The following is a 16,220-nucleotide window of genomic DNA, read 5'->3' on the forward strand; positions in this document are numbered from 1 at the left end:
GCTGTCAAAAGGGCACCTCTGAACCTGCTCAGTGCCACTGGAGAGCAGGTGCTACAGATCAGGAGACTGATGCATCAGGGCACATGTGTCACTTTGCTTTTGGCATGGAGCTTTATGAAAGGAGGGTCCGATTAGCAAACCATCCTTTCTGAGATTGTTATTATTTCATCCAAATCAAAAAAGCCAGGGCTTCCTCACACCAAGCTCTTTACCAAACACCTCATCTTTACCTGTTACCATGTTATGGGGCAGGCTGACCCTTTCAGTAACAGTCTGCCTGCCAGAGATAAGCATGATTCTGACAGCGCTGTTACCGACAGTCGGCCTGCTCTGAAGGGTGAAATTGCCATTAGCACCCGCAATCCTGCAAATGAAAGTGGTAAAGCCTAGATTAAATTTCTTTAAATGTAAATACAACGTACCTGAAGCCACTTCTCTCAGATTGTTAAATTAGCCTTGGAGGTGCTACAGTCAGTGTTGGTGGCTGCGGGATGCATGCAGGGCAAATGGGTAGAGGGGCAATGGCCATGCAGCATTCCAGCTGCTCAAAACAGGGGGCTTGTATATTCGAATAAAGCCTGCATTCTGAGCAGCCCAACTGGCTGCGCCCCCGTCCAAGGTGCTTATAGAAGAATCCACATCGGTTTTATGCATCTTAGTCTTTGCCACAATCCATATGGAAATGCCAGTGGCCATGTGTTCAGATTAGAGTTTGGACAATTTTGTCCTACTAATGGTCCATTCCGGTGTCTCTCAGGACATTGCTGCAAGGGTCTCCACAGTCTGTTCCTAAGCCTCCCATTGTTTTTGGGATATAAGAAATAATATCAGCCTCTCCTTCCCACCTTCTGTCACATGCTTCTCTAACCGCACTCACAAAGCACCATTCCTAATTATTCAACGGCCTTGGCACCATCATCTCCTCCCCCTTGTTGACTATGACAAGTAGAATATAACTCTAGAAAAAAAATGCAGACAGGCCATTGTAATTGGTAAATTCTGGAGATCTGATACGTACAGGAACACCTACCTGTAAAAGAAAGCAAAATAACATCTGAAGGGACAGCTATATAAAACAGAGTGGTAAAAAGACGAGCTGGGCAGGGTCAATGACCCCCTACCCCACCAGCCCCCTCTACCGTTTACCCATTAACTCACACACCTTTGTTTCGCGCCTGCCAAAAACAAGATCTTCTGTCTGATTTCACATGCTCTGGTAACTTGAAAGTTTGAGAAGTGTATGTGCCAGTCTTAATGCACATTATTTATACATACACCTCCCTTCTTTCAGTGGTTAAAGAGAATGGTGTTTCCTGCTATTTCAAGCTCAGCACTTTTGCATTATAGCTCAAGAACACTTTCAAGACTAACACATTCTCACAGCATTCTGGCCAAATCATGAATGTGAAGCACTGTCTCATTCATCAACTTCCAAACCATGCACTTCTTTAACATTTGTTAAACACTGGGACTGGCCTCATTGTATATTTTAAAAGCATTCCTGTTTTCTTTTCTTTTTTATTACCCTTCGTTTGCGGCTCCAATCAGTCCCAGATGCTGAATTGAGACTTAATATGGTTGACACAAATCAACGTTTTACTCTTAAATAAAGTGTTTATTTCAGTGAAAAAGACAATTTCCACAAAACTCTGACCCGACTTCAGTAATTTCGGCCATGGTAAAACAGTTTTCAAAACATAAAACAAAATCGCATCTGGTTTGTGTTTGTGCAATATTTGCAAAATTAAGCCCATCTGATACGTAAATGATCTTGATTATACGGGATTGCTCATTCAATTTGGGCTTTCTATACACAATAACAGCATCCAACTGGACCAAAAAAGCATACTGCAAGGCACGCAGAAGTTGAGTGACCATATAAAAGTCACAAGTTCACAGGCAGAGGACTTATATAAGGTCACATACTTCAAAAGTGGCATGTAGACCATCTTATTATTGGCCGTAAGCCATCCATACACTGTATAGTCTAGTGCTGTGTATTCCTGGAGGGTTTGTTTAATAATGTTTTAGGCTGCCACGTCACACTGAAGGACCTCCAAATGAGTGGTATTGATTGGCCTTGGTTTGGGCATATTTCTGCAAGCAGATGGATTTGTTGATCTCAGGTTTTCTATGAGGAGCTCCCTCTGGGACTTCACACAATTGGTTCTTTCTACACGTTTAGAGTGGGGTTCAAATTTGGACCAGTTTCTATAGGCAGTTTTGCTTAGTTGTGACGTATTTCCTTGCAGGTCCAGGTAAGAGCATCTGCAGTTCGGAAGCAGATGCCTGAGCATCCTTTGACATGCCAATATGTTCCCTCTGAACTATATTGTTGTAGGTTATATTAAGACTGTTGCGATTTCAAAACCAGCAACTAATAAATATCTCAGTAACAGGCATATTTTGCTAGTATTTTTGTCACGTGTGTAGTAAGTACAGTGTAAATGTTTTACCCCTCATGCATATCTAGTGACTGTTTCACTATGTAAAGCTTGACTGGAATACACTGTTCCACTTAGACACTTGGGATTAATAGCAATTGGTTTGGAGAGGCTTTCTGAATAAAGTTGGTGACACTTTGCCTCATAGGACACCCTCCAGAAGCGATATAATGTCTGCCACATCAAATTAAGAATTTGAAAGTGGTTCTCTAAACTCGGACGATATCTTTTTTCCTATGTCGATTCTAACAGACGCAACCCAAACTATAATGACTCACGTTCATTTAATACTGTATCAGTTACATTATACTGATATTGCAGCCGAAACACACAATTACTGGTCATTGCTAGAAGATGTCAATATACTTCCAGGACATTTGGCGGTGTTGCCATACAATCTGTATGCTATATGTAGGCAGATAGCTAGTGGGTAAAGTGCATGTCTATGCAAACAATTTCATTTCATGTGTTGATGACAGAATATTGCAATTCTCTTGCAGCATTAAGGTGTACACATTCCAAGCAGGTACAATGTATGACTGTCCATAATGAACTACAAATACATACATATAAAGTACATTCAAACAGTGTACGCAAATCGCCATTCTCAGTGCAATAGCTTAAAAAGCCTAAAGAAAAACTGGCCATTTGGCTAACAGTCATAATTCAAAATATGAAAACTCATTTTAAAAAGTGGAGTTTAAAATACAATAACTTCGGAAAGCTCCTTTAGTTTAAATATTCGGACAGGATAAGGGATGCAATAAAGGCACTTAGAACAACAGTCTCCAGAAAATGACTCGTTTGTCTTCGCCTCCAGTGATTATGCTGTTGCACTGCTCATTCATCCATAGGCAAGTCACAGCACCTATAGAAAAATCAATGACAAGTGTTGACCGTTTGTACAAATCCACTGTGAACACTAATGCACGTCTGATAAGCAATTATCCAAATGTAAATATTCAGTTATACATAGAGGGCTTAACATGGGGTATTTAACTATTTTTTTAAAACATCTTTTTTGTTATATTTACAAGATAATAACAACAATTACTTCCCCAACACCCCCGTCTCCCTCACTCCCCCAAGCCCACCACTCCTCCCACCCCCTCCTTCGGAAGCCGCATTCCCCTTTTCATCCCTGGATTGTGATTCATGATGTGAATAGGTCCAAGATTCTTATTTCGTGTGGGCACCATAGGGCCATATAGTCTGATTGTAGATATGCAAGGGCTGAGCACCATACCTTCTGGAAAGACTGTTGTGTACACTGGAGTTCATGTGTCCTCCATTCCATTGTTACCAGTGCCCACACTTTCTGTGCCAATCATATATCAGGGGAGAGGCTCGTTGTTTCCACTTCTGGGCTATCACTAGCCATGTTGCTATCAACAGGCCCATGATGCAGTTCTCCTGGTGTTTCGTAAAAGTCTTTGACTTTGGGTCCCACATCGCCAAACCTTTTCCCCTATTAGGCCCAGGTCTGAGAAGATCCCCTTCAACTGGCTTTTTACCCCAGCTCAGAAGCCCTGTATTGCTTCACAGTCTCACCAGATATGCCTCCAGTTTTCCACCTTTGGGCAGCCTCTCCAGCACATTTTTGACATCTGCGGGTACATTGCATTCAGTCTCTCAGGTGTATAGTGCCATTGGACCACCATATTTACCCACATTTCTCTCATCTGTATGGCCCGTGTCAGCTTAGGTCCAAAGCCATTCCCACTGAGCCCTAGGGATTGTTTCCCCTAGAGTCTTTTCCCACTTCTTCATGTAGCTCCTTTGAAGCTCTTCTTTCTGTATGTTTATAAATATATATAGTGTTGAGACTAGTTTCTCCAATCCTGAGTTGGTCACTGTATATGTTTCGTTTCGAAGGGGGTGAGGTCTTTCGTCACGGCTTTCGTGATGGTCGGAGATGTTAGCCAGTGTCTGAGATGCCCATATTTATATATGTCTGTACCTATCAGGCCTAGTAGTGCTTTACACTTCTCAAATGTTCTGATGCTCCGTTTGTGGGACATGTCCCCTATATATTCGTGCAACCAGTGGATTCCTGCTTTCTGTAGAACCCTTTCGCTATTCCCGGAGGAAACTCTGGGTTCCCAAACATGGGTTTAATCAGGGCTTGGTCTTCCATTAGGATGCCCCTGCTAGTCAGCTCGTCCCAGGTGTCTAATGTTGCTTTCATCACTTCGCTTATATGCACGTTCAGGTGTCTATATTGTTTCCCTTTCCATAAGGTCTCTGCCAGTGGTGCCCCTGTCACCGCCCTATCCTGTACTGCCTACATTTTTAGCGGGACTCCCGAAACCCATTCCTTTAGTACCCACAGTTGCGCTGCTTGATAATATTTATGGAAGTGCAGAAGGGCAAGTCCCCCCTCATGCATTGGAGCGGTCAGTACCGTTCTTGCTACTCGTGGGGGCTTCCTTTTCCAAATATATGACATCATAGTCTTAGTCAACACTCTAAAGAAGGATTTGGGGATCTTAATCGGGATGGCCTGAAAGTAGTATAGCAGCTTGGGTAAAGTGTTCCTTTTTATTGAAGTCATTCTACCCCACCACAATATCATCAAGGGGTTCCATCTTTCTAGATCTCGTTTGATTCTCTCCAGTAACTGTGGATAGTTTTCCCCATATATGTGCTCCACCCGTGCTGTTAGTGTTATGCCCAGGTATGTAATCCCTTTTTCTGCTATTCTTAAATGTAGGGACATCGCCCGTCTCCTTATCTCATCCATGTCCCCTGCTAGTATTAGTAGTTCCGATTTCGGTCTATTGATTTTTAACCCCGATATTGCTCCGAATCTTTCTAGTTCCTGCATCGCTTCTGGGAGCGAGCGTACCAGGTCCGTAAGAGCTACTAGCGTATCATGTGCATACGCAACTACTTTATGGGACTTCCCTGCCATTTCTATCCCTTTCAGAGTGGTTGATTCTCAGAATATGATAGGAGTGGCTCCAGATAGATGGCATATAGGAGCGTGGATAGTGGGCACATCTGCGTTGTGCCCCTGGTGACCTGCACTCTACCTGTGATTTTTCCTTTTATGGATATTCTTGACAGAGGGTGTGTTATAGTTTGCTTGCACCATTTTTATAAACTGTTCCCCCATCCCCATATGTTTTAGTATCCGGAAGAGGAGTGACCATTTTACTCTGTCGAATGCCTTTTCGGCATCTAACCACAGAATATTGCTGAGGTCTGGGTATGCCTATCTTCTCCACCAGGTGAATAATTTGTCTGGTATTATCTTGGGTTTGCCTTCCCGGAATAAATCCTAATTGATTTTGACCTATCAGGTCTGAGAGTATAGGTGACAATCTGCCTGCCAAGATTTTTGTGAACAGTTTTGAGTCGAGGTTGATTAGGGCGATCGGCCGTTATGATCCCGGTTGCGATGGATCTTTCCCCAGTTTGTGGAATACCAGCATCTTGGCTTTGTTCATGGATGCCGTGATGTTCCCCCTTCCCTGAACAAATTGAAGAGCCTTGTCAAGAATGGGGTCAGCACATCTGCATATTTCTCATAGAACGTGGTAATGAAATCATCGGGACCCGAGGCTTTGTTTAACGTAAGTCCTGCAATGGCATTCTTTACCTCTTTTTCGCTGCTTTCCCTGTCTGAGGATCTTCTTCCTTTACTTGCGGTTTGGTCGTCTAGTTTAAATATGTTTCTTGCTCTTCACTATCAGGATTGTCCGATTTATAGAGAGTCTGATAGAAGTCCTTGAAGACCTGTCCTATATCTCTGGTGCGAGTCTGTATCTGCCCCACTTTATCTTGGATATTCGTTTTTTTTAAAACTTGTTTTTATTAAGCATTTCAACATCACAAGGAGAGCCAGAAAACACATGGCGACCACAATATGAAACACCCGTAGAATAATGCTAAACATTAATCCATCCCCCCCTCCCTCCCCACCCTCAGCACATAACCATACCAAGCCCAATTAGGTGTTGGGTACAGAAATCATTAGGGAGAAACAAGGCACGGGGTAAGACAGTCTAGGACAACTGACATAGTGAGGTCAAAAATTACAAGAAAAACACAGGACAAGTTACAGCTGGTAGACAGGTCAAACAAAGATGCCATGGCTCCGGCAGCACAAGAGAGTTACAGTCTCAAAGCATCACATTCATCACTCAGGAGAACAGCGGACCAGTTCTGCACAATGGAGGCCATTTCATTGTTGGTTATAGCTGACCGTTTGTCATACGTAAAAATGGCCCATAGTTTAGTGAGCCACTCAGCCTTGGAGGGGGTGGCGGAGTGCTTCCACTTTTGAGCGAGGGCCAATCTCCCCGCCCTCAGCATCGCCTCGACCACCTTTGGAAAGGCATACTCATCAGAGTCGGGTGCTGGCGTACCCAGGAGGACCTCCAAGGGGAGTAGGGAAGGGCCCATGCCCACAATATATTTGATCCAGCCAAGTACCTTAGTGCAATAAACCTGGGTCACCGGGCACACCCACATGTGGGACCAGGTTCCATGATGTGAGCACTTCCTAGGGCAGAGCATGGATGCTCCCTCAAACATTTTGGACAGGGTAACTGGGGGGCGGTGCCAAGAGTGTAACATCTTGAAAGCGTGCTCCATTGCCAAGGTGTACAGAGACCCCGAAAAAATAGACCTGAAGATCGCCCTCCACGTTGGCTCCTCAAGGGTCATCTCCAATCTCTCCTCCCAAATCCGCTTAAATGGCTGTCTACCCTCTTGGTTAGCCGTGATTAGAGTTTTATAAATCCTAGAGAGGGAGCCCTTCCTAGTCATGGATTACACCATAATTCTCTCGAAGGGAGTAAGGGGACGGGTAAAGGCGGCCAACCATCTGGGGTGAGTGAGGATCCCCTTTAGGCGCAGGTATTCAAACACAGAGAGCGGGTTGTCTCCCACTGCATCGGACAGTTGGTTATATTCAATGAAGGCACCCTGACGGAAGAGCTGGGCTGCCCTCTCCAGACCCACGTCGGTTGATGGATGGGAATGAATGTCCTCGATATAGGTCCAATAATTGCCCATGGCGTCCCTCACATGTTCTAACATCGCTCACAGCTGAGCTGCCTTGTGATACAACCTGAAGTCGGGAAGTCCAAAACCTCCACATGTTTTCGGTAAGGTTAAGGTTGAGTGTTTGACTCTTGCCCTTTTGCCACCCCAAATAAAGCGCTGAACCCGGGCATATAACTCCTTGAAGAAAGCTTCCAGGATGACAGTGGGAAGGGTCGAAAAAAGATAGCGAAAGCGGAGCAAAATGTTCATTTTAACCGAACCATGAGAGGGTCAGAGGTGCCGAACGTACAAGGTCATTACTAATCTTCACCATAATCGGGGGAAAGTGGGATTCAGATAGCTTTCCTAGGTCTCTGGGGATGGATATACCCAAGTATGGGGTGGCCCCGCATTCTATTCTCATTCCCTACAATTCAGATTTCCCTCTTGTTTCGAGGTCCCTATCGCCCATGGGCATTATGCACGACTTGGATAGGTTGATCTTGAGCCCCGAAAGGGACCCGAACATACGAATAAGGTTGAGCAGGTGAGGGAGGGAATCGTGGAGATTAATCAAGTAGGCCAATATGTCGTCAGCGAACGACGACAGTTTGAATTCGCAATCACCACACTGAACCCCGGAGATCCTATAGTCTGCCCTGATCCCAATGGCCAAAGGCTCCATTGCCAAGGCATATAAAAGGGAGAAAGGGGGCACCCCTGGAGGGTGCCTCTATAGAGGTGAAGGGATGCTGAGGTGGTACCATTAACCAAAACCCTTGCTAAGGGACCGTTGTACACTGCAGAGATCCACCCACAAAACCTATCTCCCAGGCCCACTTTTTGGCGGACTTTACCCATTTAAGGCCATTCGACCCGTTCAAAGGCCTTTTCTGAGTCCAACGAAAGAAGATAGGCCTCTAGGTCTCGACTCTAAACTTCATGCATGAGTTCCAAAGTCTTTCTTACGTTGTCTGCCCCCTGCCTTCTGGGAATAAAGCCGACCTGCTCCCTGTGCACCGAGGACGGAAGACGTTTAGCTAGCCTACTGGTAAGGAGCTTGGTCAGGATTTTAACGTCTGTGTTCAGAAGCGAAATGGGGCGATAGAACTGACACTGGGTGGGGTCTTTTCCGTCCTTAGGGAGAACCACGATAAGGCCAGACATCCTTGAGTGAGGGAGGGCTCCTATTTCAAGGGCTGTGTTAAACAATTTGGACATGAACGGGGCCAAGGCAGAGCGCAATGATTTATAAAAGCAAACCATGAAGCCATCATCTCCCGGCGTGGTGCTGCCTTTCAGAGAGGTAATGGTATCTATTATCTCCTGAGACGTAATGGGGCATTCTAGTGGGTCAGCAATTTCGGGAGGGAGAAGGGGAATGGGCAAGGATTCCAAGAATCGGTCAATATCGGCACCGTCCCCCATATATCCCGAAGTATACAGGTCCTCATAATACTGGCGAAATTGTTTCGTTATCGAGACATCACTTATAACCTTTTCCCCCTCGGGAGAACGGATAGAATCTACTCTCCTGTTGTTTCTAAATTCCCTCAACCTCCATGCTAATATCCGATCCGCCTTTTCCCCTTTCTCCATATACTTCTGTTTTAGGAAGGCTAGCTTCCTTTCCGTCCGGCCCACAAGGAGAGCTGCAAGCTTCGCCCTAAGCTGTTGAAGCTCCGCCCACTTGCCTGGGAACATTTGCGTCTTTAATTTCCCCCCTGGCTGAATAGCAGATATCTTCTCTCTCAACTTTTTCCCTTCACTGTGCCTTTCCCTCTTCTTCCTCGAGCCCATCTCCACGAGGGTGCCCCTGATGGTAGCCTTAAACGCGTTCCAGACCCCCATGATGCCCACTTCCCCATTATCATTAATGGGAAAAAATTCCTTTATGGCGGCTAAGAGGGTCTGACCCAACTCTTTAGGGGAGGCACACCTATGCGGATCCTGACCAAATCGTGGTCAGACCACGGGATAGATTTAACACTAGAGTCAGAAACGTGCTCTTGGAGCGAGGAGTCAATCAAGATATAATCTATCCTGGAGAACGTTGCATGGGGCTTGGAGACAAATGTGAAATATGGGTCATGTCCCTGTTTTGGAGTGTGCGAGTCCAATACACCCAATTCCCCATTAACCATATGGAATGTAGCCACCAGCTTCCTCTGAAAACGTGTATCAGTGTATGGGTTGGCTGACTTCCTATCTCTCTCCGGGCAGAGAACCATATTGAAATCCCCTCCCACCAATAGGATACCCTCTGTGAAAGCCATAATTTTCTCTTTCATTCTCTCCCAGAAAAGATCCTGTGCCTCTCACTTCCCCCTTGACCATGATAAAGCATCCCTCAGGGTTGAAGCTTTTGGCTTTGGGGGAAAAATTAGCTTTGGGAGAAACCAAAAGTGCCACCCCGCGTTTCTTTGTTAAATAAGGTGAGCAAAACATGTACTGTATGGCCTGGTCTCTGAGCTTCGGCTCCTTCCCCCTAACCCAGTGAGTCTCCTGTAAAAATAGAAAATGCAGCTGGAGCCTGTTGAATTCTCTCACCACCATCAACCTTTTGGTAGGTGAGTTTAATCCACGCACATTTAAAGACCCCACAGTCAGTGAGTGAATTGAGTCATCCATCAAAGAGAGGGAGATCTCCCATGGCTCCCCTTAGGGAGCGCTTTGAATTCCTCACCCCATTTTGCTTCTGTGCACATTGGTTACCCATGTGAATACCTGTAAATCTGATACAACTTCTAAGGCTTGGTAATCGTGAAACAGAAATCGAGGAAACTGTCCCAAGCAGGACTCCCCACCCCCGACCCTCCCCAACCCTGAGCGCCTGAGCTCCGAGCGAAGGCTAGCATTGTTGCCAGGCCAGGCCATCAGTGTCTCCCCCCTCCGGGTTCCCAAACTCAACCACAACATCAGCAAGACACCCCCCCTCGGAACATAACCAAAACAGAGAGCAAACTTATCCATTTTGCTACCAACAAAGGCTTGAATGAGGCCCATTGTGAGGACCTCACAAGAGTCAACAACCTAAGCAGTGTCGGACTGGAGCAATTATGCAAGTTAGCTCCGGCTGCAGCCAGAGGATCTTCAGACATTAGATGAGCTTGGTGAAGCTGGGTCGCCCCTTCTGAACTCTGTGCCCTCGAACTTTGTACCTCTCCGTGGAAGTATTGGATTCAAGAGGCCTGGTCGGATCTCTCTCCCGTCTAGTTTAGGTAGGCTCCACGCCCGGTTCACCCATGAGTTCCTGGGACACTCTGTGGATATCGTCCTCCGTGACCAAGGCATATTCATAGCCCTCCAGTTCAAAGGAAAGCGGGAAGGGGTATCCCCACCTGTATCACACTCCCTTAGATAGAAGCATTTTTGTCAGGGGGGAGCAGAGCCGGTGCCTCGCTAAGGTAAAGGCTGACAGGTCTTGGTAGATCGAGAATTGCACATTTTCCCAATTAACCAGACCTTTCTCCCGTGCCAGTTCCAAGATTTTGCTCTTCTCCGAGAAGTAGTGAGACCTCACAAGGACAGATCCGGGGCCTCTGTTGGGAGCGCCAGCTCTGTGCGCTCTGTCAATAGTTGGCTCATTAGTGTTGGCATCGTCGGAAAATGTGACCTGACAAATGCACCGACTGCTTTGAGAATGTCTGACTGTGTTTCACCTTCTCGCTCCGGAAAGCCCAGAAACCGTAGGTTACAGCGGCGCTCCCTATATTCTAAGTCGTCCAGCTTCAAGAAGCACTTCTCTTCCCTTACTCCAACTCTGCCAGGCGCATGTCAAACTGGGGTTCCAGTATATCAGTGGATGACCTGTTTGCTTCCAGGGCCTGGACCCGGTCGTCAATGGCATCGACCTTCATGTCTAGGGTATCCAGTCTCACAGCAATGTCTGCTCTAAAACCCTGTATTTCTTCCAGAAGAGCAGCCATGCCTTTGGTGACGGAGTTGGCGTCGACTGTCCCTGATTGCGCGGGGTCCGCCATGTTGGGGAGATGAGGCGAGCATGTTGGAATACGGCGGAATCTTTGGAGAGATTCAGACCAACTCATGAAAGCACCAGCTGAACAAAGACACGGGCCAGGCCTCTTGTTAGGTGTCGGCAGGAGAGGGCAATGTGGAATACCTGAACAAGACAATGCAAAGGTGGTTAGGGGGCCACAGAGGGAACCCCACCGGTGCTGCAAGCCGGGCTGTAGGTCAGGAGGACGGCCGTACCCAAGGGGGGACCCCACGTAGGCGTAGCATGCATCAAGGAATAGCAAAGAATCAGGATCTGCAGGCCGAGATGGGACGCAGAGCACTGCTCCTCCAGCCTTAAGGATCCCCGTGCGGGCGAAACTGACTACCAGGGGCTTGCCAAATAAAGTGAGGGCAAGCACGAAGGCAGAGGACCCCTAGGTCGGATCCTGTGAGCAAAAGAGCAGGAGGCAGCGCTGCTCGGGCAAACCACGTGGAAAGAGAATTGGGCACCAAAGAATCAAGGGGCCACAGCTCTGAATTGCCCTGGGCGCTGGATGGTTCCGGAGGCGAGTTGTGAACGCACCCGCTTTGATGAGTGGGTAGGACCCACAAGTATTGTCCCCAGTGTGGGCTTCTCCACCTTTCAATAATCCGGACTCGGAGGTAGGAGTCCAGATTCACCAATACTGGCAATGGGCAGCCGCCTGGCCCCCGGGTTCCTCATCCCCCCCTGATGGCAGCTTAGGTCGGGTTGTGGGTCAGCAGCTCCTCAATCCGACGTCGCTATTCTCCCACAAGTGAAGCTCTTCAGGCGGGCAGGGGAAGCATAAGGCCCCCATCCAGTAGGACACAGCAGGAGCAGATAGACTGCACGGGTGCCAGCTGGCGGGACCCCCCACAGAGCAACAGCGGACCTCACAACCGCCCGCGACGTCGGGAGGGGCCCAGGTAACGGCCCCCTGATCCACAAAGCCCATGGGGCACTGCTTGCAGCAACGCTCCCCCCGGCACACAGAAGTCAGGGCTCCAGGATGGAGGAGAGGGCCCTACAGGCAGGCAGGAAACGGGCCCTCTCCATACAGGTGCAGAGATGGGGTGGCCTCAACTGCAGTCCGACTCCTGCAGCGCCCCCGCTACACGTAGCTCCGTTCCACACCAACCCCACCTCCCTCGGTCCGGAGGACGGGAGAAAGCTAGGCAGCAACCCAGACAGGGTGGGGGAAGGCCACAATCGAAGTCCCCCACAGGATAGCGCTGGAGGAGGGGAGGGTCCAACAACGATCCCCAAGCGCAGGCCTCAGTCCCCTCCGACACCTCAGGGACAGTGCAGCATACGTGGAGCTTTAGGCAGGAGCCGGAGCACAGACACCTCTGCAGAAAAGAACTGGCCTGAAACACCGGCCAAACGCCACCATCAGAGATTGGGATTTTTCTCCTTCGGTGCACCAGGGGGTCCCACAGTCCCCAAGGGGGAAGGGGGGTTCAAGGCTTCTCTCCTGGAGGTGTAAGTTGGGGGCTCAAGTCCCTTTTGACGAACCCAAGGGGAGAAGTAGACGGAGATGCTTCAGAACATCTCGACGCCCCCTGGTGGCTCATCTTGGATATTTTTGATCGTTATACTGTTTTGCTTGGCTCTCAATTGCCTGGCCAGGTATTTGTCAGCCTTGTTGGCCTTAGTGTAGTACAAATGTTTGAGATATAGTAGGCTCATCTCTGCTCTTTTCATACAGAGTGCTTGTAGTTGGCCCTGCACATGTCTCAGGGCATTCTTCAACTTATTACTGGGATTTTGGGTTATTTCCCTTTGAATGTCGTATAGTTCCCCCTCCAGTTCCCTTTCCGATTGGAACCTCTGCTTATCCCTGGTTGCCTTCAGGGCTATCATATGACCCCTCATTACTGCCTTGAAGGCTTCCCATATTGTTCCCAGAGACACTTCTTCTGTGTCGTTGTGGATGAAATACTCTGCAATCTTGTCCCTTACACTGTTCTCCATTACAGGATCTTGGAGCAGCTCTTGCAGAAGTCTCCACCTCCAGAGCCCCTTGTTTCTGCCTGGAAGTGTAATCTCCATCCAAAGGGGGTAGGAGGGTGGTCTGAAATTCTGAAATCAAAATGGGCCCTAGGTCTAGCCCTTGGATTCTCCCTGTCAGGCCCACAGACACCCAAAAGTAGTCTATCCTGGACATCGTATTGTAAACATGTGAGAAGTGGGTGAACCCCCTTTAGTTGGCCCCTTCGCTCCCTCCATACATCACATAGTTCCATCTTTTGACTGAGATTTTTCGTAGGTGCCCCCTGACCCTGGTGTCCCTTGCCGCTCCTATCAATGTTGGGTTGCCAAGCTAGATTCAGATCCCCTCCCAATATTAACTCTCCTTTTGCGAAAACCTCCAGTTTTCCCAGTCTCCCCCTCATAAATCCATCCTGGCTCGTGTTTGGTGCATATGTTGAGGCTAGTGTGAGTGGTTGCCCTTCCAGAGTTACGTTTGTGAATATATATCTCCCCATTTTGTCTGGTGCAGTGTCATATATCTGTGTCTTCAGGTTATTGTGGAACGCCATGAGTACACCCACTTTTTTTTCTATTGCGTTAGATTGTATAAGGTGTCTGTATCCCCTCAGGTGAAGTTTCGCTTTATATTTCGCCCTGATATGCATTTCTTGCATCATTAGGATATCGTACCCTTCCCTACAGAGGAGACATCCACCTTTTTCCTTTTAACTGGGGTAATTAGGCCCTGGACGGTAAAAGATTTTCAGCCCCCCCATCTCTGTTTTGTCCTACTGGTGTTCCATCCTTGTCATCCTGTCTCCACTCCCCTTCCTCCCTCCTGGCTTCCCCCCTTGCCCATCCTCCCCCCCCCAACAGGCCCTCAACTTGTGAACCCCTCAACACCCCTAAAACTGTCCCGAGGAGGGCCCAGGAACATAAGGTTGCTTGAGTGAAGTGCCATCGCTCCTGACCCTCTGCATACTCAGGTTTAACTTGCGCGGGGAATCCTAAACCCTGCATCCAACCCTGAAGTCCCACCCGGATTCCGGCAATGATCCCGGGCCGGGCCGGGTTGGGTCTGCTTACTGCCTGTTGGATATGCTCTCCCTTCTATCCCTTCAGGCTGCTTCTTCTTTTCCCCTGCAGAATATCTTGTGTCCCTTGCCCACTGGGGAGCTGCCGGCCATCTCGCCCGCCTCATTTCCGGTATCCATTATGTTTCCTCTTTTGGTTAATAGTCTTCCATTCCCATGGTTTCCTTCGTAGTCCTTCGCTAGTCATGTGCTTTTTTTTTTTTTTAAATATTTTTATTTTATTTTTTAAGGTCAAACAAACACATTACAACTGTTTCAAAACATGGAAAGCATCATATTCCAACACATTTTCAAACTCCCCAACTCCCCCCTCCCCCTTTAAACTAGAGCCAGTTCTCACATGTTGTTTACGGGAACATCATTGGGTGGCACGCTACCCAGACAGCCATCAACCAGGTCCTCCGTTTCGTTGTCACCCTGGTGAGGGTTTGTCAACGAGGCCACCAATTGCCGCCAGGCCAGCAAGGGCCCTACTTCTTCTTCGCCCCCCCCTGGTGACCGCCTAGAACCAAACTACGGATTCAGCTTCCGCCCACCTCAAGAGGTCTGTCCACCATAACTCCACCCTAGGTCTGTGGGCCGCCTTCCAGCCCATGGCAATCCTACGTTTGGCCAAGACACAGGCCAGGTCCTTCATTTTGCTTATGTGTTTCAAATGCCGGGGTCTAGGGAACAGTCCAAACATGCATGACCACGCCGATTCCACATCCAGCACCACCCCCCCGCCAGCCAGCCTCATCTTGACCTCATCCCAAAATCTATGCACCTCCGGGCAAGCCCAAAACATGTGTAGCAGTCCCGCGTTCACCTCCCCACACCTGGGGCATTGCTGCATAGCTGATCCCCCGAACTTTGCAATCTTCCCGGGGGTTAAATAAGCCCTATGGGTAACATTCAATTGAAGCTGTTGGAATCTCGCGTTACGGGACACCTTTTTATGGTACCTCTGGGCCCGTTCCCACTGCCCATCCGTCATGGGTCCTCCCACCTCCTCCTCCCAATCTTGTCTCAATTGGACCAACTCCTTCCCTGCCCTTACTCGCAGGAGCTCATATATCCTCGATATTTCCTGCCCGCCCTCTGATACATCATACATGGTTTCCAGGGAGGCATCTGGATCCTCCGCGAGCACTGTCTCAGGCCATCTTTCTCTAGTCATTTTCACCAGCCTAGTGTAAGTTATATATTGGCCACCATGTACTCCCGTCTCTTCCTGCAGCCGCTGAAAGTCCACCGCCTCCCCTTCCTGCCATATGTCCCCGAGGGTGGCCAGTCCTACCTGTTCCCAGTATCTGCGGACCGATTTAAGTAGTTGAGAGTCGCTCCCGCACAGCGCCGCCAAAGGGGCCTGCTGGGAGTATGGTTCAGAGTCCCCCCCAATCTTCCATGTCCTGTGTCAGATCTCCCAGCCCAACCTCAGTAGCCGCCCCTTACCCACCAGTTTATCTTTGCCCAACCACACCACTTCCATCAGAAAGTATGGGGCTGTATCTTCGCGCAGGAGCCTAACTTCCGCCGAGTCTTCAGTCGAGAGCCACCTGGCCACGTACTGCAGCTGCCCCGCCAGATAATAGAGTTCAAAGTTAGGCAGGCCTATCCACCCCCCTGTCACACGGGTTCTGGAGCTTCCACAGAGCCCCCTATTCCTAGAGCTGCCCCACACAAAACCCCTACACACACTGTGAAGTTTCGCGAACAGGCTCCTGGGTATCAGAAACGGGATGTTTATAA

General features: G+C 48.5%; 1 protein-coding gene across 2 annotated transcripts in view; it reads right to left on the reverse strand.

Moving 5' to 3' along the window:
- Positions 1 to 1,594: 1,594 nt before the first annotated feature.
- The window catches only part of NSMAF (neutral sphingomyelinase activation associated factor), a 2,198,666-nt gene continuing 2,184,040 nt past the window's right edge, over positions 1,595 to 16,220 (reverse strand). Inside the window, exon 31 of one of the 2 annotated variants that reach the window (XM_069621092.1) lies at positions 1,595 to 3,312. In XM_069621092.1, the coding sequence (XP_069477193.1) occupies positions 3,218 to 3,312 (95 nt within the window). In that variant the 3' untranslated portion in view covers positions 1,595 to 3,217. The remainder of the gene's footprint in view (positions 3,313 to 16,220) is intronic. The other variant, XM_069621093.1, reaches the window with a different exon arrangement.

Source organism: Ambystoma mexicanum, chromosome 5q, assembly GCF_040938575.1.
Source record: "Ambystoma mexicanum isolate Mex_15411 chromosome 5q, UKY_AmexF1_1, whole genome shotgun sequence".
Lineage (NCBI taxonomy): Eukaryota > Metazoa > Chordata > Amphibia > Caudata > Ambystomatidae > Ambystoma > Ambystoma mexicanum.